The sequence below is a fragment of the Chanodichthys erythropterus genome, chromosome 19, assembly GCF_024489055.1.
Source record: "Chanodichthys erythropterus isolate Z2021 chromosome 19, ASM2448905v1, whole genome shotgun sequence".
NCBI classification, from domain to species: Eukaryota; Metazoa; Chordata; class Actinopteri; order Cypriniformes; family Xenocyprididae; genus Chanodichthys; species Chanodichthys erythropterus.
The window spans coordinates 30,097,807-30,122,298 of record NC_090239.1 but is presented as its reverse complement, the minus strand read 5'-3'; the positions used below and the strand labels follow the sequence as shown (position 1 = coordinate 30,122,298).

The 24,492-nt window shown below is 34.9% G+C and overlaps 1 protein-coding gene across 2 annotated transcripts in view; it reads right to left on the bottom strand.

Moving 5' to 3' along the window:
• Positions 1 to 3,056: 3,056 nt before the first annotated feature.
• The window catches only part of tubgcp2 (tubulin gamma complex component 2), a 58,951-nt gene continuing 37,515 nt past the window's right edge, over positions 3,057 to 24,492 (bottom strand). The window contains exons 1-18 of one of the 2 annotated variants that reach the window (XM_067369059.1): positions 20,854 to 20,989; positions 20,507 to 20,690; positions 20,298 to 20,426; positions 18,322 to 18,501; positions 18,078 to 18,237; positions 17,419 to 17,626; positions 17,051 to 17,250; positions 15,494 to 15,683; positions 14,534 to 14,679; positions 13,653 to 13,833; positions 11,689 to 11,869; positions 10,673 to 10,845; positions 6,142 to 6,270; positions 5,937 to 6,057; positions 5,462 to 5,605; positions 3,840 to 3,923; positions 3,518 to 3,681; positions 3,057 to 3,329 (exon numbers count right to left, since the gene is read on the bottom strand). In XM_067369059.1, the coding sequence (XP_067225160.1) occupies positions 3,254 to 3,329; positions 3,518 to 3,681; positions 3,840 to 3,923; positions 5,462 to 5,605; positions 5,937 to 6,057; positions 6,142 to 6,270; positions 10,673 to 10,845; positions 11,689 to 11,869; positions 13,653 to 13,833; positions 14,534 to 14,679; positions 15,494 to 15,683; positions 17,051 to 17,250; positions 17,419 to 17,626; positions 18,078 to 18,237; positions 18,322 to 18,501; positions 20,298 to 20,426; positions 20,507 to 20,656 (2,616 nt within the window). In that variant the 5' untranslated portion in view covers positions 20,657 to 20,690; positions 20,854 to 20,989 and the 3' untranslated portion in view covers positions 3,057 to 3,253. Of the gene's footprint in view, positions 3,330 to 3,517; positions 3,682 to 3,839; positions 3,924 to 5,461; positions 5,606 to 5,936; positions 6,058 to 6,141; positions 6,271 to 10,672; positions 10,846 to 11,688; positions 11,870 to 13,652; positions 13,834 to 14,533; positions 14,680 to 15,493; positions 15,684 to 17,050; positions 17,251 to 17,418; positions 17,627 to 18,077; positions 18,238 to 18,321; positions 18,502 to 20,297; positions 20,427 to 20,506; positions 20,691 to 20,853; positions 20,990 to 24,492 lie in introns of those variants that run through there. The other variant, XM_067369060.1, reaches the window with a different exon arrangement.

The following is a 24,492-nucleotide window of genomic DNA, read 5'->3' as shown; positions in this document are numbered from 1 at the left end:
ACTCACTTTCCTAATCACGGGACATGAAAATGAAGTCGTCAGATTTAGTTTTAGTTTGAGAATGATATTTTATTAATCATTTTCTTAGACAAATTAAATTAGCCTATGCCTACTGAAGAAAGCCTGGAAACATACAAACATTCTCTCTAGGGTGACCACCTGCTAATAAGCCCAAGGGGGGACAAGGGCTATGTTTCTGAGGGACAATGTGGGACACTGCCTGGCGAGGCGGTGACTCCACCCCATGGGCAGACTCACTGATAATGGCTTACTCATTTCTAGCACATACCACCTTACATGATATATTAATAATGCCCTATTCCCCTAAACATGTGTAATTTTATGCTCATGAATAAGCCAACCAATGTGTATTTTTTTCTCTAAATGTATGTCCTATATGTATATACATATACATACATGCAAAATCAATTGGTAGTTATTAAGAGAATAATGAGGACACAAACATTTACATTGAGTCGCATTCGGTCCAATTTCTTTGCATACACATACCTACACCGTTTTAGTTCCAAAGTGTGCACATTTGTAGAAATACACATTTTGCATTCAGATTGCATTATGGTTTCATAATTACCAAGGTCATAAAATATAATTCGCTAGAGGGGTTCGGGGGCATGCTCCCCCGAGAAAATTTAGATTTCTCTGGTGTACATATGTGCATTTTTAAGACGTTTTAAGGCCAACAAATTGGATAATAATAGCTTTAAAACCATGTTAACAAATACATGCATTCACAGTTTTGAGGCAGCTTTAATCGCATATGTGGGATGACTTAACTTACAACAGAGCAATGACGGTCATTGCTCGTATTCTTTTGGGCTTTATTTAAGCTATAATAAAGTAATAATGCAGCGCGCGCCGGCGCATTTGCGCATGCAATTCTTGAGTGCGCCGCTGATCTGTTAGATAACCTTTTCTTTGTGCATTGTGTGAATAACGTAGATGTCATTGAGACCTGATGAATTCGAAAAGGCCAGTAGCCTAGTAGTTTGCATCCCTGTGAATTAATGTCTGCCGTTTGACATTTTATCGTAAGCAGTAGGCAAATATTGCTCTTGTCTCGTCATGTTCAGTTGCTTCCCTCGCATTCAAACAAAAGCGCTGTGCTGCTCTGCTTTGCTTCTGTGAACAGTAAATCCCGCAAATCCAAATTAGGCAAGTGTGATAACTGCATTGAATATAAATACATTAATTAAAAAAGTTAACCATGGATTTGTGTCGATGTACAGCGAGTTCATAATGACAGCAGTTCACTGAAAATGCCCAAACTGATTAACGAAAACCAGCAAAAAAAAAAAAAAAAAAAAATATATATATATATATATATATATATATATGAAACCATATAAGATAAGGTCAAAGTTAAAACTCGTTAAATAATGCACGTTTGTATCATGTACACTTTGTCTATTTATTAAGCGGTAGTTCACCAAAAATGGAAATTCTGTCATTACCCACTCTCGTGTCGTTCTAAACCCGTAAGACCTTCGTTCATCTTCGGAACACAAATTAAGATTTTTTTTATTAAATCTGATGACTGCCTCCATTTGCGGGAAGATTAACACTTTCAATGCCCAGAAATGTAGGCCTACTAAAAAAATATAAAACAGTTCATGTGACTACAGTGTTTCAACCTTATGAAGCAACGAGAACACTTTTGTGAGCCACAAAAGTTTATTCAACAATATCTTGTGATGGGCGATTTCAAAACACTTCATGATGCGTCGAAGCTTTACGAATCTTTTGTTTTGAATCAATGGTTTGGAGCATGTTGGTGCGTTCAAGTCCTGCTGTGAAGTTCGTATTTAACGTTACGAGGTAGGAAGTCGTGTGTACGACGATAGGTGCATTCAAGTCACTTTCGTCTGAGTATGATGGCGGTGTACCTTCTTTAAATTAATTACACAAAATTACAACACTTCTACTTGTAGAAAATGTAGCTCAAGAATATGCATTGGTTGTATGTTGCTTTTTTGTGTTTTTAATTAATTTATGAAGCCATCGTTACATATACATTTTTATATTATGCTATCGTATTTTTTGCTGGGAATCAGCTTACTTCGTTGTGAATAGAAAAGCCTGACAGTCACTGCTAAATACCTGTAAGTATTGTGATATTTCGCCATGTTTCTCACTGACACGTACGCCCCCAACTCGTTCAGATCGTGGCTTAAAGAAAATCCCGATCTCCCACTCGTATTCACGACATTGTGGTTGCGTTCTTGTGCGTTCAGCTCATAAATACGATCTTTCCGACATGACTTGAACGCACCATGTATCAAACTGCCAAAGTCATGTGAACCATTGAAATTTCGAAAGGTTTCGAAACACTTATGACATAACGAAGCCTCGTTTACTGAAATCACGTGACTTTGGCAGTTTGATACACGCTCCGAACCACTGATTCGAAACAAAAGACTCGTAAAGCTTCATCAAGCAGTGTTTTGAAATCACCCATCACTAGATATTGTTGAATAAAGTCGTAATTTTGTTTTGTTTTTTTGGCGAAGAAAAAGTATTATTGTTGCTTCATAACATTAATGTTGAGCCATTGTTGTCACATTTTCAGTATGTCTTTATTAGCTTTCTGGGCACTCATTCATTCATTCATGTTATAAAAAATATGTTAATTTGTCCTCCGAAGATGAATGAAAGTCTTACGAGAGCGGAAGAACATGAGGGTGAGTAATTAATGACAGAATTTTAATTTTGGGGTGAACTAACCCTTTAACCACAATGAAGATTTTGTCCCCATGAAATAATCCCCCAAACAGCTGTGATAAATATGTATGTTGTTCTTTACATACTATTTCGAGCACTGGTCATTTGGATTTGGTTATCTGGAAGTTTGTATCTGGATCATCCAATCCTATCCAATACTTAGTTTGTATTGTCACAGACATATTCAAGTATAGCATCATGTAAATACTATAAGCACACTGTGGCTCCACCTTCTCTTGTTAGTGAAAAGTAATACATCTGGGTTTAGAATAAGAGGCAGAGAATGAAAAAATAAAGAACAGCAGACAAAGCTACATTTTTACTTTATTATATTGGGTTTTCAGTTGGGTGGAATTTGTATAAGACCATTAAATATATTCCCAATAGAGGAGAAACTCTTAAGTGCTTTGTTACAGCACCGTGTAATAGTACTACATTTATGCAAGTGAAAAAGAGGCAACCATCAGCACACTGAACACTTTAAAAACATTGCTGATTTTTATGATGGACTATGCTACGCTGCCGTCTTCTGGCTCCTTTCAATGGCCATTCGCTCCAGTCTCTCAGTGTAAAAGCCATTGAAGTCCAGCCTATAAAAAAAACAAAAAAAAAAAACTCATTATTCATAGCACCTCTAAGATTGAATTTAAATGAGGGTTATATAAGCTCTTCAAAAGTAAGAGATTTCAAAATTGCTCTACACATTTCTATTGTCACTATTAAGGCCAGGTTAAACCAGTAAGCACTAATACATGCACTCAAATGTTCCTTCCTCAACCTGTAGATGATGTTGATCATGCTGTGTTCACAGTCATTGGTGCTGTAAATGCTGAGCTTATCCAAAAGATCCAGCAATAAGGTGCTGAAGTTACTGTCAAACTTGCTGATGGTCCCCTCAAACCCTGAGTCCGACTGGAGGGCTTCCACATGCTCAGCTAGGAACTGAGATAAAGACCAATAGATTATATATATAAAATGAGTCATTTGTTTGTGGTTTATTATCTTTTGGCAGATTATGGCATGAGTGATGGCAGCATGTTTTTAAAGTGCCTTTTTATTTTTGGTATTGTATAATAACTGATTCAATACCAATGACTCACTTTAGAGGCCAGTCTTTTTTTCTCTGCCTCTTCTGTCCGCTCAGCCTTCATCTCGCTGTCTATCCTCATGCTCTGAGTGAACCGCTGCAAAACAATCAACATGAACTCTCCAGCATTAGTCTGACATTAAAGGCCTGACATTGCTGTTATCTTCATTATGAAAATAACAGCAAATTTATGCATTTCATAACATGTAGTCTAAGACACAATTCTGTTATAGTGACCATCAGAGATGATAAATTATATAAGTAAGCAATAAGGTATGAGAGGCTGTGCTATATCAATGGTATATATGCTATATATGTGTGCTACATATGGCCTGCAACCCCTTCAGTCGTGGCTTATTCACGATATAACACTAGCCTCGAGTACCTTATTGCTTTTATAAAACGGCTGCCACACAATACAAATATTAAAGCCAAAAAATATGTATCAATGCAACTTTCATGAAGTAGAATCACTAAAAGCCTTCCTTCCGCCGGAAAAAATAGTCCATGACCATGAACAGCAACAGAAGTTACATTATTACGCCATTAGGTGGCGGCAAAGACTCTTTATGACTGTGTCAGTCAATTGCAAAGACTTTTACATTAAAAAGACAGAATTGTTGTGAACACGGAACAAGACGCAACTGAAAAATGCTTTGACTAGCGCTGTCAGTCACGGGAAAACCCCTTAACTGTTAAAAGGACAAGATATTGCAGCGGACATAAATTTTTTTTTAAATATTTTTTATTATGAACATAGGACTGACCTGAAGGAAAATGCTAAATCTGAATGCAGGTAATAAACTCTTTCTCACAATACTCCTCTACATAATACAGTAAGCTTCAATGAACAATATCAATTGAACATGCAGTTAATGTTGCTAGGAGTGGTTGCTATGGATGTTGTGTAGTGATACACAGAACCGCTGGGTGAAGCGGTCATAGCCGTGTTTTATCGTGAATAAAACTCATCTATTGCCGTTTTATAATTAAATATAAAAGATTAAAACAAAAAAAATGGTACTAGAAAATGTAATTCAAATTATGTACACTATCATTCTGTTTGGGGTCAGTGAGATTCTTTTTTATATAAAGAAATTATTACTTTTTTGTATTAAGCAAGAACGTATGATCAAAAATGAAAGTCAAAACACTTATAATGTTACAAAATATTTATATTTTTCTATAAGTAAATGTTGTTTTGAACTTTCTATTCAGAAAATAAAAAATGTATTGTGGTTTCCACAAAAAAAAAAAAAAAAAAAAACATTAAGCAGAACAACTGTTTTGAACATTGATAATAATAGTAAATGTTTTTGAGCACCAAATCATCATATTAGAATGATTTCTGAAGGATCATGTGACACTAAAGACTGGAGACATGATGCTGAAAATTCAGCTTTACCATCACAGGAATAAATTACATTTTAAATGTATTAAAACAGAAAACAATCATTTTAAGTTGCAATAATATTTTACAATATTTGCTGTATTTTTGATCAAATGCAGCAGGCATAAGAGACTTTCAAAAACATTTAGAAAAAAATCTTACTGACCGCCAGCGTTTGAATGGTAGTATATTTGCTAACAGGTTTTTAGTACTTTTATCTCTCTCCATGATGTCTGTATTTTTACCTGCATGCAGTTGGTGAACATGACACAGACAGACATGAGCTTGGAGAAGATCCGAAGCAGCTCAGGATTGGTGAGCATACAGTCCTTCAGACAGTTATCCAGGAAACTGGTGTGATGACACAGCACATCATCAATGTTTGAGGCCTAAAAAAGACAAGTGATTTAAGCACACACTGTGAATTCATTTAAACTTTTGTGCTCAGCCAGTCCTATCACGATTATTACATAACAGCCTGATTACCATTATTTGAGAGAATCATGATCATCGTGCTCTTTACATTCTAACCACTAATGGTGTTTATATAAGGATAGACAGACAGACAGACAGACAGATAGACAGATAGACAGATAGATAGATAGATAGATAGATAGATAGATAGATAGATAGATAGATAGATAGATAGATAGATAGATAGATAGATAGATGGATAGATAGATGTAGTGGATGTAGTTGTTTTTTGTTTTATTGACTCACAGACTTCAGGTTGTTCTCCATGATGTGCCACGTGGGCTCCATAACCTCAAACATCATGTAGTACTGAATGTTCTGAACAAAGTTGAGCATCCGTTGTCTTAATGCAAAGGCAGCAGCAAACCTACAATCAACAAGAGCTACTTAATAAGATGCTCACTTGAAATGACAAAGTTCAAAGTCAAAAACTAAATATATATAGTCTCACCACTTAGCACAGTGAAGTGAATATTGCTTAGCTGTTTTATTGCTGATCCACACATTACAGAGCAGCCTTTCCACATGCTTGCAGTAGAACATGTGCCTGAAGAGCATCTGGTATCGTGTCAGGGCTTTCCTGTACAACAGAGCATTGTGTTAAAGGAGTAGTTCATTGTAAAGGTGGCGTCACATTAGTGAATTTTTGGTGAAATTTTGCGGAAAAGAAAGGTCCATATTTTATTGTCAATAGTGTTGCATATGAAGTTCACAGAGAAGTCACTTTCAAACCAAGCAACATCTCTGATCAAAACATTTCCGATCGCACAGAGTGTAACGTGTGAAATTTCTGATCACATTTTCGATCGCATAGTCTGTAACGTGGGGCATTTATCAAAACATTTTGAACTGCATAGTGTGTTACTTGTGACATTTCTTATCACAACATTTCAGATCGCGTAGTGTAACATGCAACATTTATGATCACAATTCCGATCTCATAGTGTGTAACGGCCAACATTTCTTATCAAAACATTTCAGATCGTATAGTGATTATACGTGCGGCATTTCTGATCAAAACATTTGCGATGACAGTGTGAAACGTGCAACATTTATCAAAACATTTCTGATCACATAGTGTGTAACGTGCAACATTTCTTATCAAAACATTTCCAATCGCATTGTGTGTAACGTGCAACATTTCTGATCAAAACATTTTCAATTACGTAGTATCTAATGTGCAACATTTCTGATCAAAACATTTTCAATTACGTAGTATCTAATGTGCAACATTTCTGATCAAAACATTTCCAATCGCATTGTGTAACGTGCAACATTTCTTATCAAAACATTTCAGATCGTATAGTGATTATACGTGCGGCATTTCTGATCAAAACATTTCCAATCGCATTGTGTAACGTGCAACATTTCTTATCAAAACATTTCAGATCGTATAGTGATTATACGTGCGGCATTTCTGATCAAAACATTTCCAATCGCATTGTGTAATGTGCAACATTTCTTGTCAAAACATTTTGAATCGCGTAGTATGTAATTTGCAACATTTCTGATCAAAACATTTCCGATCACATAGTGTGTAACGTGCAACATTTATCAAAACATTTCCGATCACAGTGTGTAACGTGCAACATTTATCAAAACATTTCCGATCACATAGTGTGTAACGTGCAACATTTCTTATCAAAACATTTTCAATTACGTAGTATCTAATGTGCAACATTTCTGATCAAAACATTTGCGATGACAGTGTGAAACGTGCAACATTTATCAAAACATTTCTGATCACATAGTGTGTAACGTGCAACATTTCTGATCAAAACATTTCCAATCGCATTGTGTGTAACGTGCAACATTTCTGATCAAAACATTTCCAATCGCGTTGTGTAACGTGCAACATTTCTGATCAAAACATTTCCAATCGCATTGTGTAACGTGCATCATTTCTGATCAAAACATTTCCAATCGCATTGTGTGTAACGTGCAACATTTCTGATCAAAACATTTCAGATCGTATAGTGATTATACGTGCGGCATTTCTGATCAAAACATTTCCAATCGCATTGTGTAACGTGCAACATTTCTTATCAAAACATTTCAGATCGTACAGAGATTATACGTGCGGCATTTCTGATCAAAACATTTCCAATCGCATTGTGTAATGTGCAACATTTCTTGTCAAAACATTTTGAATCGCGTAGTATGTAATTTGCAACATTTCTGATCAAAACATTTCCGATCACATAGTGTGTAACGTGCAACATTTATCAAAACATTTCCAATCACAGTGTGTAACGTGCAACATTTATCAAAACATTTCCGATCACATAGTGTGTAACGTGCAACATTTCTTATCAAAACATTTTCAATTACGTAGTATCTAATGTGCAACATTTCTGATCAAAACATTTCCAATCGCGTTGTGTAACGTGCAACATTTCTGATCAAAACATTTTCAATTACGTAGTATCTAATGTGCAACATTTCTGATCAAAACATTTTCAATTACGTAGTATCTAATGTGCAACATTTCTGATCAAAACATTTTCAATTACGTAGTATCTAATGTGCAACATTTCTGATCAAAACATTTCCAATCGCGTTGTGTAACGTGCAACATTTCTGATCAAAACATTTCCAATCGCATTGTGTAACGTGCATCATTTCTGATCAAAACATTTCCAATCGCATTGTGTGTAACGTGCAACATTTCTGATCAAAACATTTCAGATCGTATAGTGATTATACGTGCGGCATTTCTGATCAAAACATTTCCAATCGCATTGTGTAAAGTGCAACATTTCTTATCAAAACATTTCAGATCGTATAGTGATTATACGTGCGGCATTTCTGATCAAAACATTTCCAATCGCATTGTGTAATGTGCAACATTTCTTGTCAAAACATTTTGAATCGCGTAGTATGTAATTTGCAACATTTCTGATCAAAACATTTCCGATCACATAGTGTGTAACGTGCAACATTTATCAAAACATTTCCGATCACAGTGTGTAACGTGCAACATTTATCAAAACATTTCCGATCACATAGTGTGTAACGTGCAACATTTCTGATCAAAACATTTTCAATTACGTAGTATCTAATGTGCAACATTTCTGATCAAAACATTTCCAATCGCGTTGTGTAACGTGCATCGTTTCTGATCAAAACATTTCCAATCGCATTGTGTGTAACGTGCAACATTTCTGATCAAAACATTTCAGATCGTATAGTGATTATACGTGCGGCATTTCTGATCAAAACATTTCCAATCGCATTGTGTAATGTGCAACATTTCTTGTCAAACCATTTTGAATTGCGTAGTATGTAATTTACAACATTTCTGATCAAAACATTTCCGATCACATAGTGTGTAACGTGCAACATTTATCAAAACATTTACGATCACATAGTGTGTAACGTGCAACATTTCTTATCAAAACATTTTCAATTACGTAGTATCTAATGTGCAACATTTCTGATCAAAACATTTCCAATCGCATTGTGTGTAACGTGCAAAATTTCTGATCAAAACATTTCCAATCGCATTGTGTGTAACGTGCAACATTTCTTGTCAAAACATTTTGAATCGCGTAGTATGTAATTTGCAACATTTCTGATCAAAACATTTCAGATCGTAGTGTGTAACATGCAACATTTATCAAAACATTTTGAATCACGTAATATGTAATGTGCAACATTTCTTATCAAAACATTTTGAATCGCGTAGTATGTAATTTGCAACATTTCTGATCAAAACATTTCAGATCGTAGTGTGTAACATGCAACATTTATCAAAACATTTTGAATCACGTAATATGTAATGTGCAACATTTCTTATCAAAACATTTTGAATCGCGTAGTATGTAATGTGCAACATTTCTTATCAAAACATTTCCAATTCCGTAGTGTTTATACGCGCGGCATTTCTGATCAAAACATTTGCGATCGCATTGTGTGTAACATACAACATTTCTGATCACAACATTTCAGATCGTATAGTGATTATACGTGCGGCATTTCTGATCAAAACATTTGCGATGACATAGTGTGTAACGTGCAACATTTATCAAAACATTTCCGATCACATAGTGTGTAACGTGCAACATTTATCAAAACATTTCCGATCACATAGTGTGTAACGTGCAACATTTATCAAAACATTTTCAATTACGTAGTATCTAATGTGCAACATTTCTGATCAAAACATTTCCAATCGCATTGTGTGTAACGTGCAAAATTTCTGATCAAAACATTTCCAATCGCATTGTGTGTAACGTGCAAAATTTCTGATCAAAACATTTCCAATCGCATTGTGTGTAACGTGCAACATTTCTTGTCAAAACATTTTGAATCGCGTAGTATGTAATTTGCAACATTTCTGATCAAAACATTTCAGATCGTAGTGTGTAACATGCAACATTTATCAAAACATTTTGAATCACATAATATGTAATGTGCAACATTTCTTATCAAAACATTTTGAATCGCGTAGTATGTAATGTGCAACATTTCTTATCAAAACATTTTGAATCACGTAGTATGTAATGTGCAACATTTCTTATCAAAACATTTCCAATTCCGTAGTGTTTATACGCGCGGCATTTCTGATCAAAACATTTGCGATCGCATTGTGTGTAACATACAACATTTCTGATCACAACATTTCTGATCAAAACATTTCTGATCATATAGCGTTTATACGTGCAGCATTTCTGATCACAACATTTCCCATCACATTGTTTTTACATGCAACATTTCTGATCAAAACATTTCTGATCGCATAGTGTGTAATATGCGACTTTTGCGATCTTGTGGATTCTTATAGAAATAACTGGATCTCCCCCAGAAAAAATTTGACAAACAACAGTAAATTTGACCACACATTAATTTCATGGAATACAGGTTTTGAAACAACACGGGGTAAATGATGACAAAACATTTCCTTAAAGAGGCATATCTACAATCCCAAGCTGAAGTTGCTTGAAATTAAAGATTTACAGCCATTTAGGAAAGCTGATTACCTGTTGATTATGAGTGAAAGTGGCCACTTGACGATGTAGTCAAAGGAGAAAGCCTCCAGGCCGCTAAGTGACACCTCTGTGGGTTCTGCATTAATGATGGCTTTCTCTTGCTTGGTATCTATAGCAAGGACACGTAACAGCTGGGTGATTACATCATGGGGCATCAAGTCAATCTGGAAGAGAACACTTAAGTTAAAGATTGCATCATCAACAATGACCTGTTGCCTATTTTTGGGCACTTGCATATTTTTTTTGATTCGTGAAGAAGAATCTCAACCATCCATTTAAATAATAACCATTTAGATGGGTGGCAACAGCCACTTTCACACACAAAATGTGTTAAATTTCCAGATGTCATTTACTTTTTCATTTAGATTTTTTCTGTGTTTTTTTTATGGCTGGATGATTTACGGGAAAAAATCTTTTTTTCCTTTCTGATACACTTTTGATTAATTGCTGATTATTATTATTAATATCACAAAGTAAAAATATAAATAAAAACAAAACCAGGGGATAATGAGCTGCTCTTATATACAGTAGAAACACAGAGCCATGCTTCACTTTGAAACACCCAAAGCATATATATATATATATTTAATTTAATTAACTGACAGCCTTTTTAATTTTACAATTGCACTAAGCCATATCACAATTACGTTTTTATTCTGATTAATCAAGCAGCTGTAGTTTCTTGTGTCAGACCATACTCCTTTTTCACATTCAGTGTGGACAGACAATTGTTTGTGGCTGGAATCTTGTTGCATCATGTCTGGTTAGGACGCAGGAGTGCAATTTGAGGTTAACTGCCACAATAGTCAGTACAACATAAACAAAAAAAAACACTGAGTAACATAAACACATCTTTAGGCAAAAAATTTAACTGAACTACAGTTTGCTTCATTTGGATTTCCACTGCACAAGCAAAATGGCTCATCAACTGAAATCTACACTGTAGCATATGTATTACAAAGTGCTACTTTCAAAGTAATTATAGAGAACACGGATGAGCATTCAACCTTTAAATCATCTTTGAAGGGGTCTGTGTTGGCAGTGCTCATCCTCAGGGCCAGCTCCAGCAGTGCCTCCAACCGCGGAGGAATGATGTCATCAACCGGCTTCTTCAGTTCCTCCTCAGTCAGGTCCATAAAATGCACGAAAAAGTCTCCTTTATCCATTAAGAAGTAATGCTTGATTGACCTGCACAACAAATGTAAGAAATTATGTGATACTGAGATATTCAGTTAACAGCTGTTAAACAATGCTAAATAATCTGTTTCTCATATTAAGCCCAAAGTATACTTCAGTTTTTTGTGTGTGTATACGTGTTTCTCAACGGGTGGGTCATGACCCGTCATGGGTCATGGTCGCAGAGTGTGAAGTCAGAGAAAGAACAACCAAAAAAGAGCAATTCTAATGTTTTACTGGAATGAGACTTATTTTAAAAGTTGTGCATGGAAGCTGTTGACTCTTCTGTCAGACGCAGTTTAAGTAAAGAGTGCCTGAGAAATACACGTTGTCCTGATTCAGTATCTGAGGTCAGATGAGATGTTGTCAGAGGTCAGTGTCATTATTATAACATTATTTTTTGTAACTTCTTGCGAAACCCTCAGGTTTTTTAAAAACCATTAGGCTTTCGTTCATCTTTAAAACAATCATGAAGATATTTTTAATGAAGCCTGAGAGATTTCTGTCCCTCCATTGAAAGGCCATGTAACCAAAACTTTTAATGATTCAAAAAGTTAATACATTTTTTAATCATCTAAATTTTGGTTACATGGACTTGCAATGTTTTGAAGATGAAACGAAATGCTTATGCGTTTGGAATGACATGAGGTTGAGTAAATGATGACAGAATTTTCATTTTTGGGTGAAATATCCATTTAAAGGTGCCCTAGAGCTTTTTTTTAAAAGATGTAATATAAGTCTAAGGTGTCCCCCGAATGTCATTTTTTTAACTGCCTATTTTGGGGCATAATTAGAAATGAGCCGATTCAGGGTGTGTGGCCCTTTAATTCTCGTGCTCCACGCCCCAAGAGCTTGCGCTTGCCTTAAACAACATAAAAAAAAGTTCAAACAGCTTATATAACCCTTAAAATGGATCTTTACAAAGTGTTCGTCATGCAGCATGTCTAATCGCGTAAGTACAGTGTTTATTTTGATGTTTACATTGATTCTGAATGAGTTTGAGGCTATTCTCCGTGGCTAACGGCTAATGCTACACAGTTGGAGAGATTTATAAAGAATGAAGTTGTGTTTATAAATTTGTACAGACTGCAAGTGTTTAAAAATGAAAATAGTGACAGCTCTTGTCTCCGTGAATACAGTAAGAAACTATGGTAACTTTAACCACATTTAACAGTACATTAGCAACATGCTAACGAAACATTTAGAAAGACAATTTACAAATATCATTAAAAATATCATGTTATCATGAATCATGTCAGTTATTATTGCTCCATCTGCCATTTTTTGCTATTGTCCTTGCTTGCTTACCTAGTCTGATGATTCAGCTGTGCACAGATCCAGACATTAATACTGGCTCTTGTGTAATGCATTGAACATGAGCTGGCATATGCAAATATTGGGGGCGTACACCCCGACTGTTACGTAACAGTCGGTGTTATGTTGAGAATTGCCTGTTCTTCGGAGGTCTTTTAAACAAATGAGATTTATATAAGAAGGAGGAAACAATGGAGTTTGAGACTCACTGTATGTCATTTCCATGTACTGAACTCTTGTTATTTAACTATGCCAAGATAAATTCAATTTTTGAATCTAGGGCACCTTTAAGTCTGATGTCTCTAATCTCATGTTTGATTTCCTGTTCACTAGGGTCTAAAGTACATTTTCTATAAAACTACCTTGAAATGATATATGTATTGCTAAAAGTGCTATACTGTACAAATACACTTCACTTGATTTGAAATGACTGCAGGAAACACTGTAAAAAAACAACCAGCTTCAAACCTTCAAGTTTTACCTCAGGCGTGAAACAAGCTCCTTTTCCTCCATCAGGAAGTCAAGCAGAACCTTGCTGGCATAGTAATATGCTTTTTCGATCTGCTCCACATACGCTCTCTCTTTAAGTGTGTAGAGAACCTCTTTGGCATCTGGACAGGTAACGTCACGGCCGCACTCTCGCACAACATTCAGATACTTGCCTGAAATTAGAAAGAAGTTAGGACCGTTTATGAAAAAAATGCAATTAGCTACTCTATTGTTTTCAGCTGGGCATTGCAATCATTAGAAATTGTTAGAATGTTTCTTTTGACATTCTTACCATTGTTCCAGAATTGATTTTTCTAGTAGACATAAATCTTATGCTGTTTACTATCTACATAGACAGATGCCTTCTATTAATCTATTAGTCTTAAAGGGTTAATTCACCCAAAAATGAAATTTCTGTCATTAAGTACTCACCCTCAACGTGACTACAGTGGTTCAACTTTAATGTTATAAAGTGAGGAGAATACTTTTTGGTGCACAAAATCAAAACAAAAATAACTACTTTAACAATTTGAACTGTTGTTTTTGCGCACATGAAGTATTCTCGTCGCTTCATAACATTGAGGTTGAATCACTGTATTCATGCTGCCTATTTTAACAACCTATTACTATTACAACCTTTCTGGACCTCAATAGGTGAAATGACATTGCTGCCTATGTGTGGTTCAGATACCCTTGGATTTCATCAAAAATATTTTGTGCTCCGAAGATGAACGAAGATCTTACAGGTGTGGAACGACATGAGGGTGAGTAATTAATGGCAGAAATTTCATTTTTGGGTGAACTAACCCTTTAAAATGATGTCTAGTTAAGTTTTGGATTTGAGCTAACACTTTGTATTTAAAAATGCCTCACCTGTGTTTAAAATCTTATCTGCCATTTTCTGAAGGAATGATGGGATCCTGTGCTGGACAATAGTGTATCTCTGATCCCAGTATTTGTCATTATAATCCTCCTGAATCTTCTCTTTTTGCAGCTCATGCTCCTCAACCATGAATTCACTATAAAAGCAACATATATATATATATATATATATAAAGAGAGAGACACACACACAGACACACACACACAAACAATTTCAATTTCAATAGGTGGTATTTCTTAACATATCTTACTAATGTCCTCAAATTTTTCTGGAAATACTCAATCGACCCTTTTCACAGACTGCAATGACGTGTTTTCAGTTATTAACATTGTAAATCTAGCAATTTTTTAATATTCATTTTAAAAAATGTAATGTACATTTAGAACACTATACTTTGTTATATTACATTAAATTTATGCATTAATAAATTTATGCATATATATGCATTCAATTTCAGAAAAACTAGTTAACGCTGTATCTCTAACACAACGGCTGAGGGAGTAAAAGCACATTTGAAATCTTTCTCTTCTGACCAACATAATCAATCTATTTTATTATTTAATTTTTGGAAAGACTCAGAAATGCTATCATAGATTTTTTTTCTTTTGCTATTGGAGCAAATGGGAATGCAAAAAATATATTTGTTGTAGTTTCTATTCACCACAAAAAAAAGTCTACCCAACTATGAAGTCTTCTGCTTCTGAGAACCCTGGAAATGTGAAAAGGGTCCATATGTTGTGTATATAACATGTTTATTGGTAATTCATACTAAAAACTGAAATGTATTAACAACAACTGCCCTTACAGCAGTTACACATTAAATTCAAAACGCTATTAAAATTCAGCATCCTTTGCTACCTTGATTTAAATTCAGAATCTGTAATTTAATAACTGTTCTCAATAGAGCTCTGAATGGATCAAAGCCCTGTTGGTCAGGGGTCACACTGTACCTGTATGGGTCTTTAATGATGCCCCTATAGATCCACTTCTCAAGTATTTCAAAGTAGGGGACACTGGCTGCTTTGGTCAGATAGAGGCAGAGCTCTTGAGCCTGGCTGTCTCCGGTGTAATTGAATGTACGATCATGAAGCAGACTTAGTGTCGAGCCACCCATACACTCGCCCTTGTCGACAGAAGTGGCTGCATGAAAGAGACCAGGGAGAAAGCGCATTAGCATGAGCACGTCAACAATATTACTTTATTTATTTACTTATTATGTTGGCTATCTATCCATCGGTCCCATTTTATATTAAGTGGCCTTAACTACTATGTACTTATAAAAAAATAAGTACAATGTACTTATTGGGTTCATATTGAATTGCAAAACACTTTTGCTGCTATTGAGGTGGGATACGGTTAAGGTTAGGGAAAGCTTTGGTGGTATGGGTAGGTTTAAGGGTAGGGGTCAGGTGTAAGGGATGAGTCAACAGTGTAATTATAAATGAAATTACAGAAATTAATTACAGATGTAATTACATGCAGGTGTTTTTCAAATAGAAGTACAATGTAAAAAATTGTATGTACACAATAAGTGCATTGTATCAAATCATGAATTTGAATGTAAGTACATAGTAGTTAAGGCTACTTAATATAAAGTGGGCCCTTTCTATCTATCTGAACATGCTTGGAATACGCTTAAACATGTTAGAAACAGTTCACCCAAAAATGAAAATTCTGTCATTTATACTTACCCTCATGTCGTTCTACACCCATAAGACCTTCGTTAATCTTCAGAACACAAATTAAGATATTTTAGTTGAAATCCAATGGCTCAGTGAGGCCTCCATAGGGAGCAATGACATTTCCTCTCTCAAGATCCATAAAGGTACTAAAAACATATTTAAATCAGTTCATGTGAGTACAGTGGTTCAATATTAATATTATAAAGCAACGAGAATATTTTTGGTGCGCCAAAAAATTGTCATTGCTCCCTATGGAGGCCTCACTGGGCTATTGGATTTCAACTAAAATATCTTAATTTGTATTCCGAAGATCAACACGGGTGTAGAACGACATGAGGGTAAGTAATAAATGACAGAATTTTCATTTTTGGGTGAACTAACCCTTTAAACATGTCAGAAAACTGCTAATTCGGTGATGTGTTAATGCATTAGAAACATGCTAGACTCAATGCTAAACATGCTAGAAACGTTAGCAACATGTTAGTATTATGTTCAAAAATGGTAGCAACATGTTCAAAAATGCTAACAACATCTAAATCACGCTATCAATGCCTAACCATCAAACTTTAAACTTTATTTAAACTTTCAGAAACCAACAGCAAAGTTTGCCTTGAGAAAGTTTACTTCTCTAGTTGACCAGAATGCTGTTGCAACTAATAAAGGTAAAGAATTTAGAATATGAACATGAAAAATATATCATATCAAGACAATTTACAAGAGCAAGAACCAGCTCGAAGTATAAAAATGAACTCATTACTTCTGTTCACACATCCAAAATGCTGAGTGCTGCTTTTTTAACAGTAACCACACAAGTTGACAGCTTACCAATGGAGGCCAGGATTTCCATGGTGCGCATGGTGGGCTGTATGTAGAACCAGAGCTTCTGCAGGGAGAGCGTGCCCTGTCTGTGGAGATGCTCCAGCTGTGTCACCAGGATGAGATACTCTTTCATCAGAGTCCTCATGGCTGCAGTCAGGGCGTGATTCACCTGACCGTACTCAAACGATGACTTCTCTTCTGTGAAGCTGGACATGGATTATGCAAATGTGAGCAAGCCATGCAAAATATCAATGCTTTTCAGAGAATCATTTCACTGGGCCAAAAAAATCCCCTGACATTATTAACAAAACTGGTTTAATATTAAGGTAAACACATGACTATTATAACTAGTAACCATAATATCGTTCACCGACCGTGTGATAGTGGAGTAACAAGATGCGACCGGCAATATCCGGTTGACCAGCTCTTTGACGGACGTGTCGAGGGAAGGATCTACTATGAAGGAGCGGCTCTGTTTGCCAAGCACAGGCTGAGCTGTGATGTCTCTCCCATCGACACAAATCAACACAAAAAGCAGGTCCTCAACCAGAGCTTGTTCCTGTGCAGCCAGCGGCATTGTACCTGTAATTAAACTTATTTAAGTCACCATGAATCAATTCAAATTGACAATTCTTATTTTTTATGGAATATTTCGATGTTATAAATGATTTATCCGGGCACATCTTCATTCATTTTTTTTATTCATGTCCCTTCGTAATTTAATCAAAAACATTAATTTCTCCTCCTCATGAAACAATATCTCTTCTCTGATGATACTGCCACAAAGGTGGGTCAATAAGCCCTCTTTTCCAGCAACAAGTCATTGACATGAAATTAAATTTTGTTCACCTTGATGTGAACACTGATGTCATTAACGTATGCATTTTCTGAGGAAACTTCTGTGTGAAAATGTCTTCCGTTTCATGGCATCTTTTTCAGTCACAATCTCTCATCAAAATCTATAACTAGTTCTACCTCTGTAACAATTCTCTATTCATCTAGGGCTCTAATTTTGGAAAGGCCTGTCACGTACCAATAGCCACCACGGGATCTCCCACAGGGGTGGGGCTAGTGATGAAATCCCCAATCAGAGCAGGCCGGTCATATACCCAGTTTGGAAACACAGGGTTCGGCTGAGTGGGGTTCTTTTTATTATGCCTGTCCCTCAGCATTTTACGGATTCCTTCAGAAGACTGTGCAGGAAAACAAAACCATTGTTAACGGATGCAATGTACAGAATTAATGGACTTTAATGTCATCTTTGTGTTTCCTCATACTATCTGTGGCACAATGGAGCTGGCTGTGACATTTCCCAGCTTTTTCCGCAATTCCTCTAGTTCTTGCATGGACATTTTGCTGCTGGTTGCAGGAATGCTGTACGACGTGGTGGTGCTGGACGCTGCATTTGCAGACATTTCCGATCTTTCCTTGGCATTCTGCTGCAGGAACTTCAAAGTCTGAAGAGTAGAAGCAGTTGTAGCTTAGAAATAAGGTCTAGGTCAAATTCCACAATATCAAAAGAACATTGCAACATTTTTATGACAATTAAAGGTGCAGTATATAAGATTTCTGTCCGCTAGAGGCCTATTCAAAACAAAGGCGTAGCTTGATGACGGTAAGTTTGAGCGTGGAATCTTGGGACATGTGGTCTTCACATCACTGCCGGTGGAAACATTTGGGATTGGACTCAGGAAGAAATCATGTTCATGGATGCGATTATTAACGTTACTGTAGTATGAAGCAGAGCAGCAGAACTTTTATTATGCCACAGTCATTGGCGCCGCTTCTGCTTTTCTGGTTATGAGTATGAGGTAACACAGCTCTGTTTATCATATTAGATACATTTGAGAGTGTTGAAAATGATGTTATAATGTTACTCTGAGCGTTCACTTGGCGGTTGCTGTGAGACACTGTTACACACTGCAATAAGATAGATTGATATTAGATTATCATATTAAATGCTGGATGGCTTGTGTTAAATAATTAATCAAATCATTTTAAAATGTACTGTATGATGGAGAAAATTCTGTATTATGGTTACTAAAAATAAAGCTGCATCTGATTATGCTGTTAGCTACTTGACAAAATAGTGTTTTTCTCTGAGGCATGATAAAGCATGGTACTCGCAAAAAAATTAGAAAATTAGATTTAAACAATAAGACTAAATGTGTTGAGCTATATAACAATAATTAGTTTTCGGTCTATAAAAGTAACCAAACAGTTGTTCCCTTGTCTATTAAAACATGTAATATATTAAAGCGTCTTAGGTGTTTCCATGCTATTTACAAAATAACACCGGAAACCAAGGCAGACCGAGGGTTAACGTGGGTATGACACAGTTGAAAGGCGACTCCTCACACGTCCCGGAGCCTTGGTTAAAATCGCAATTTTCTCTCGATTTACAAATATAAATTTACAACATTTGGGATATTGAAAGTACTCAAGTGAACAAAATATATAAATCTGGCGTAGTGGTTTTTGGATATTTTACTACAAATATCATACATATTGCACCTTTAAAGTTAAATCAAAATGAACAATTATATTTTTTTCATAGAATATTGCAGTATTTATTATAAATTATTTATTTGTGCACATCATTACTTTTGAAAAATCACGTTTCCTCATACTCTTTAACCAAAATAACCTCCCCTCCCTCTAGCAGCAACATCTCTTCTCTTCTCCGATGACACTTTTAGTGAACAACCTGTCACTCACATCACATCACCCCAAACCACAACCATCCAACGATTCGATTAAATTTCTGATTAATAAAATCACATCCCGTCCTATATTTATTCTTGTTCGAGAAGCAGTTTCACTTAAAAATATGTCACAACAGGGAAGAAAAGACAATCGTAACTTCTGTTTCATGCTGAATTTACATTTTTCCTCCAAATTCTAAATTCTATATTGTTTAAGTATCTTGAAGTTTTATTTTTGTAAGCCCAGTATGTTTTTATTACTGTAATTTACTACTGCAAGTTTTAAATTACAGTATTACTGTAAGTTATTACGGTTATTACTGTAAAAATGAACACAATCCATTTTTATTTTAAATAAGCACAAATTAAAGGCAGTACAACAGATTGCGCCATGCTTAATTAAAATAATATATCATATTTTATTAGCATTACTGTAATGACAATTACATTTGGGGTGAAATTATGTGAACCAGTCATATTCTTGACAGGGTTTGGGGAGATTAAAATATTCTTGTTCAGAATTTAATAATGAGTTTCATTAAACAAACCTCTTTATCCTCAGTGAGTTTGGAGAGCAGATACACCAGTGGATCAAGGTTGCGTGCATTCTTTGACTTCAGTTCGTCATATTTCCTCAAGAAGTCTTCAGGTGTTTTGGAGTGTTCTGCCATTTTGACCTGTAAAACAATGTGAATTAGTCTAGTAGTAGACTAGTGCATTCAGAAAAAAAGTGTAACGGGAGATGAAACGCATTCACCTTAGCACTGTGTGCAGATACTGTAGTGGTCACATATCCAGTCCTGTTCTTTTGCAGTAAATCAATATAAACCTCAGCACCATCTCCTCCGCGGACATTAAGGAGCCCGAGAAGCTCATTAACATCATGGTGAATTCTGAATTCACTCATGATGACTTCAGATGAAACCAGAACCTGAAATCAACTGAGAAACGAGAACAAGCTCAGTGAATGAATGAATGAATGCATCAGTTACACAAACAACATCACTAGATTTAGATCGCCGAATTTGCTGATGCTATTTATTTACAGCTAACGTTAGTCATCTGTATATATATATATATTCATAAATAAAACGTTTTGTTTACCTATAATACTACCCTTTTTATTTTATCTAGTAGTAGTCTAGTTAGTCCTTCTGAACAGCACGTAACGCATCTGTTGATATAACAGTAGGGAAACTGACAACACCATAATAACAGGAAGTCAGAAACTGTGCATTTGTAAAATTCCGCCAAAAGGCTTTATTTTTCAAAATAAAGGTCCTTCCCTTGTAATCCTTCTACTGATAAAATAAAACAGATTCTATTTTTTTGTTTTGTTTACAGGTATATTTACAAATAATGATATCGAGATTTTTACAGTCAGTATAACACGCATTTTATACTGATGTTTGTAATATTTTATAAAAATAATTTTAAAATATCCACCTAGTTACTAATCATTACTTGTTTAATTCGTAGAATATGTTGGCTTAGATTTGTTATATTTACAGCATTAATATAATAATACACATAATAAAACATTTTATATGATGATGATAATAATAACAATTATTATTGTTGTTGTTTTATATAATAATAATAACATAACATCATAAATTATTATTATTATTATTATTAAAATACCCCCATGATGTATGTAATTATCATATATTAGCCATATAGTTAGCCTACACACACTTCAGTACTTAGAGATATAGACCTGCTAGACACCAGTGTTTTAAATGTAGTTTTATTAATATTTAGAATTATTAAATTTTAGTTTAACTATGTGTTTTGTTTTTAATTTTATTGGTTCTTTTTTTAAATCTTGCTATTTGGTTTACATTATTTTTTACTTTATTCATGGGCAAAAGACGTAGATTTTTATCTCTCTATTTGTAAGAGAATTCTTCAGTCAGAATAGGCATATAAAAGAGTAAATAAATTGCGGTAAGGTTTAATAAGACTTTTGGATTTACAAATTAATTGATTAAATAAAATAATTGTTTATTTAATTAATTAATTTGTCATTTCAAAATACAACCATGAAACAAGACATTCTCTCATGTTCATTTTGAACCTCCAAATTCACCACAAACACCCAAGAGCTTGAAGACTGTCAGCTCCATCAATCACAGTATTGATTCTGAAGACGCGTCTCACATCTGGACAATCTGAGTTTGCTGTGAACAGGACCCTGAGGTGATTATCAGGAGACATAGAGGTGAAAAATTGATACCCATCCAAAACAGATCCAGAAGGTTTTTTCTCTCTGGCCTCCCAACTAACCCAGCAGTTGTCATTTTGCACTCTGGTGTTATTCTAAACAATGCAGATGTTTCAGGCCAGAAGATTACTCATGTCAATGATTCTCTTCTAACTTCTAGCACAGAGCACAGCTCGCCAGGATGAGAAACACAAAAAATGACTCACCACTAAAGGCATTACCTTGCGAAAAAAAAGGGAAAAAAGTGCCATCTCACCAATCTAATCTAAATGTCCTATGTCGCTTTGGAATGGATCCTTTGATGAATAATGCCTGAAAGAAGCGAGTGGTGAATGAAAAATAGAGATGGAGGCGTTCTCGAACCACAAATAATCTTGAAACTGTCAGTGGATGGTGAAAGAACTGAAGTGCTGTTGTTGGTTTATAGTTTGAGGTCACTAGTCTGGGAAATGGAACCATCTGTAGAGATGAAACCTGAGCACTTAAAAACAGGAAATCACAGAAAAAAAAAAGATGCCTTTTAATTTCACATGACCCTTTTGACTGCTGCCGATTGTGCTTCTCTAGAGTACTGGATTAAAGGAATGATACTCCTACACTGCTCGACATATAATTAGGTTTTTGACATTGTGTAGCTTGAAGATGCGTGACAAATTTGTCTTATTTGTTGAGGGAAAGTTTCATGTCATGGTAATACACATAATTGCCCTTTTTATTTATTTTATTGACTGACTGATTGATTGATTGACTGACAGACTGACAGGCAGGTAGACAGACAGAAGGCAGACAGACAGACAGACAGACAGACAGATAGATAGATAGATAGATAGATAGATAGATAGATAGATAGATAGATAGATAGATAGATAGATAGATAGATAGATAGATAGATAGATAGATAGATAGATAGATAGATAAACAGACAGACAGACTGATTGATTGATTGATTGATTGATTGATTGATTGATTGATTGATTGATTGATTGATTGGACAGGTAGGTAGACAGAAGGCAGACAGACAGACAGACAGACAGAATGACTGACTGACTTTGATTGATTGATTGATTGATTGATTGATTGATTGATTGATTGATTGATTGATTGATTGATTGATTGACTGATTTATAGGCAGGTATACAGAAGGCAAAATAACTGAGAAAAATGAGAATTAGTCCTCAGATGTCATGTCCAAAATCTAGCATTACTTTGATCTCAAACAGATTAAAAAAAGTTATTACTCCACCACCTGCATGACATCAGTAACCAACATGGTTGAACAACAGATTTGCAGCAATATGGTTTCGGAAAACTTATTTCGTGATTAGCTAGTAGATTCCTTTAACAATGCACTATGATGACTAAAGTTCATGCTAGCCCTGGTGGTACAAACTGTCATTTTCCACACAAGATTTAATTTTAGATCAATTTCTGCAATCAGAAACTGATATGAGCCAAGATGTCAGCCTGTCATGTGCAATTTGTCCATGAAATTGTTTGTATATCAGGTAAATTTCTAATATTTTAAATCAAATTGTCAACATCCTGCAATAAATTGCTACACGAAAAGAGTTTCCAATTATAAAAATTCTCCAAATCTAGTGCTGATAAATAACTCTGTTAAGGTTTCACTATGTAATTCAATCAGTTTACATCCAGCAAAAAAGTCATTAATTATCATTTTAAAAAAAATATGGTAACACTTTAAATTTGTTAACTTTAATAAATTCTTTAAGTATATCAATTAACATGAACAGTTTTAAAGCAATAACAATCTTGGTTAATGTTAATTTCTACATACATTTTAATGTGTCATTTTATGCATTGTAACATTAATTAAATTGAGTTATGGAAAATTAATGGTGAAATATTTCATTGGTAACTGTAACACTTTACAATAAGGTCTCATTTGTTAACATTAGTTAATGCATTAACTAACACCAACTAACAATGTGCATCATATTCTTCATTTATTAACCTTTGTTAATGTTAGTTAAATAAAATGGAAATGTTCTTGTTAGTTCACAATGCATTAACTAATGTTAACAGTTACAACTTTTGATCTTTTGAGAGTATTAGTAAATGTTGATACTTAACTAAATGGATAGATTGATAAATGCTGTTCAAGTGTTGCTCATTGTTAGTTTCTGTTAACTAATGTAATTAACTATGTTAATAAATGAAAACTGTACAATGTAAATTTCACAATTTGTTAAAGTTAATCAATTGACCTTATTGTAAAGAATCATCAAAACCTTTATTTTACATTAATTCTTGAGCCTAAACCTGTTCTTTAGTAAATTTCATAAGATTTTACATTATTCCCTCATGTTGTTGCATCCAGTGAATGCTGCTTTTATTAATAAAAATGGAAAAATGACAGGAAACTGCAAAACATAAGTTAAATACAGAATTTGCATTATAATTTACATTTAAAGGGATAGTTCACCCAAAAATGAAAATTTGAGGTGACTTTGTTTCTTCAGTAGAACAGAAATTATGATTTTTAACTCCAACCG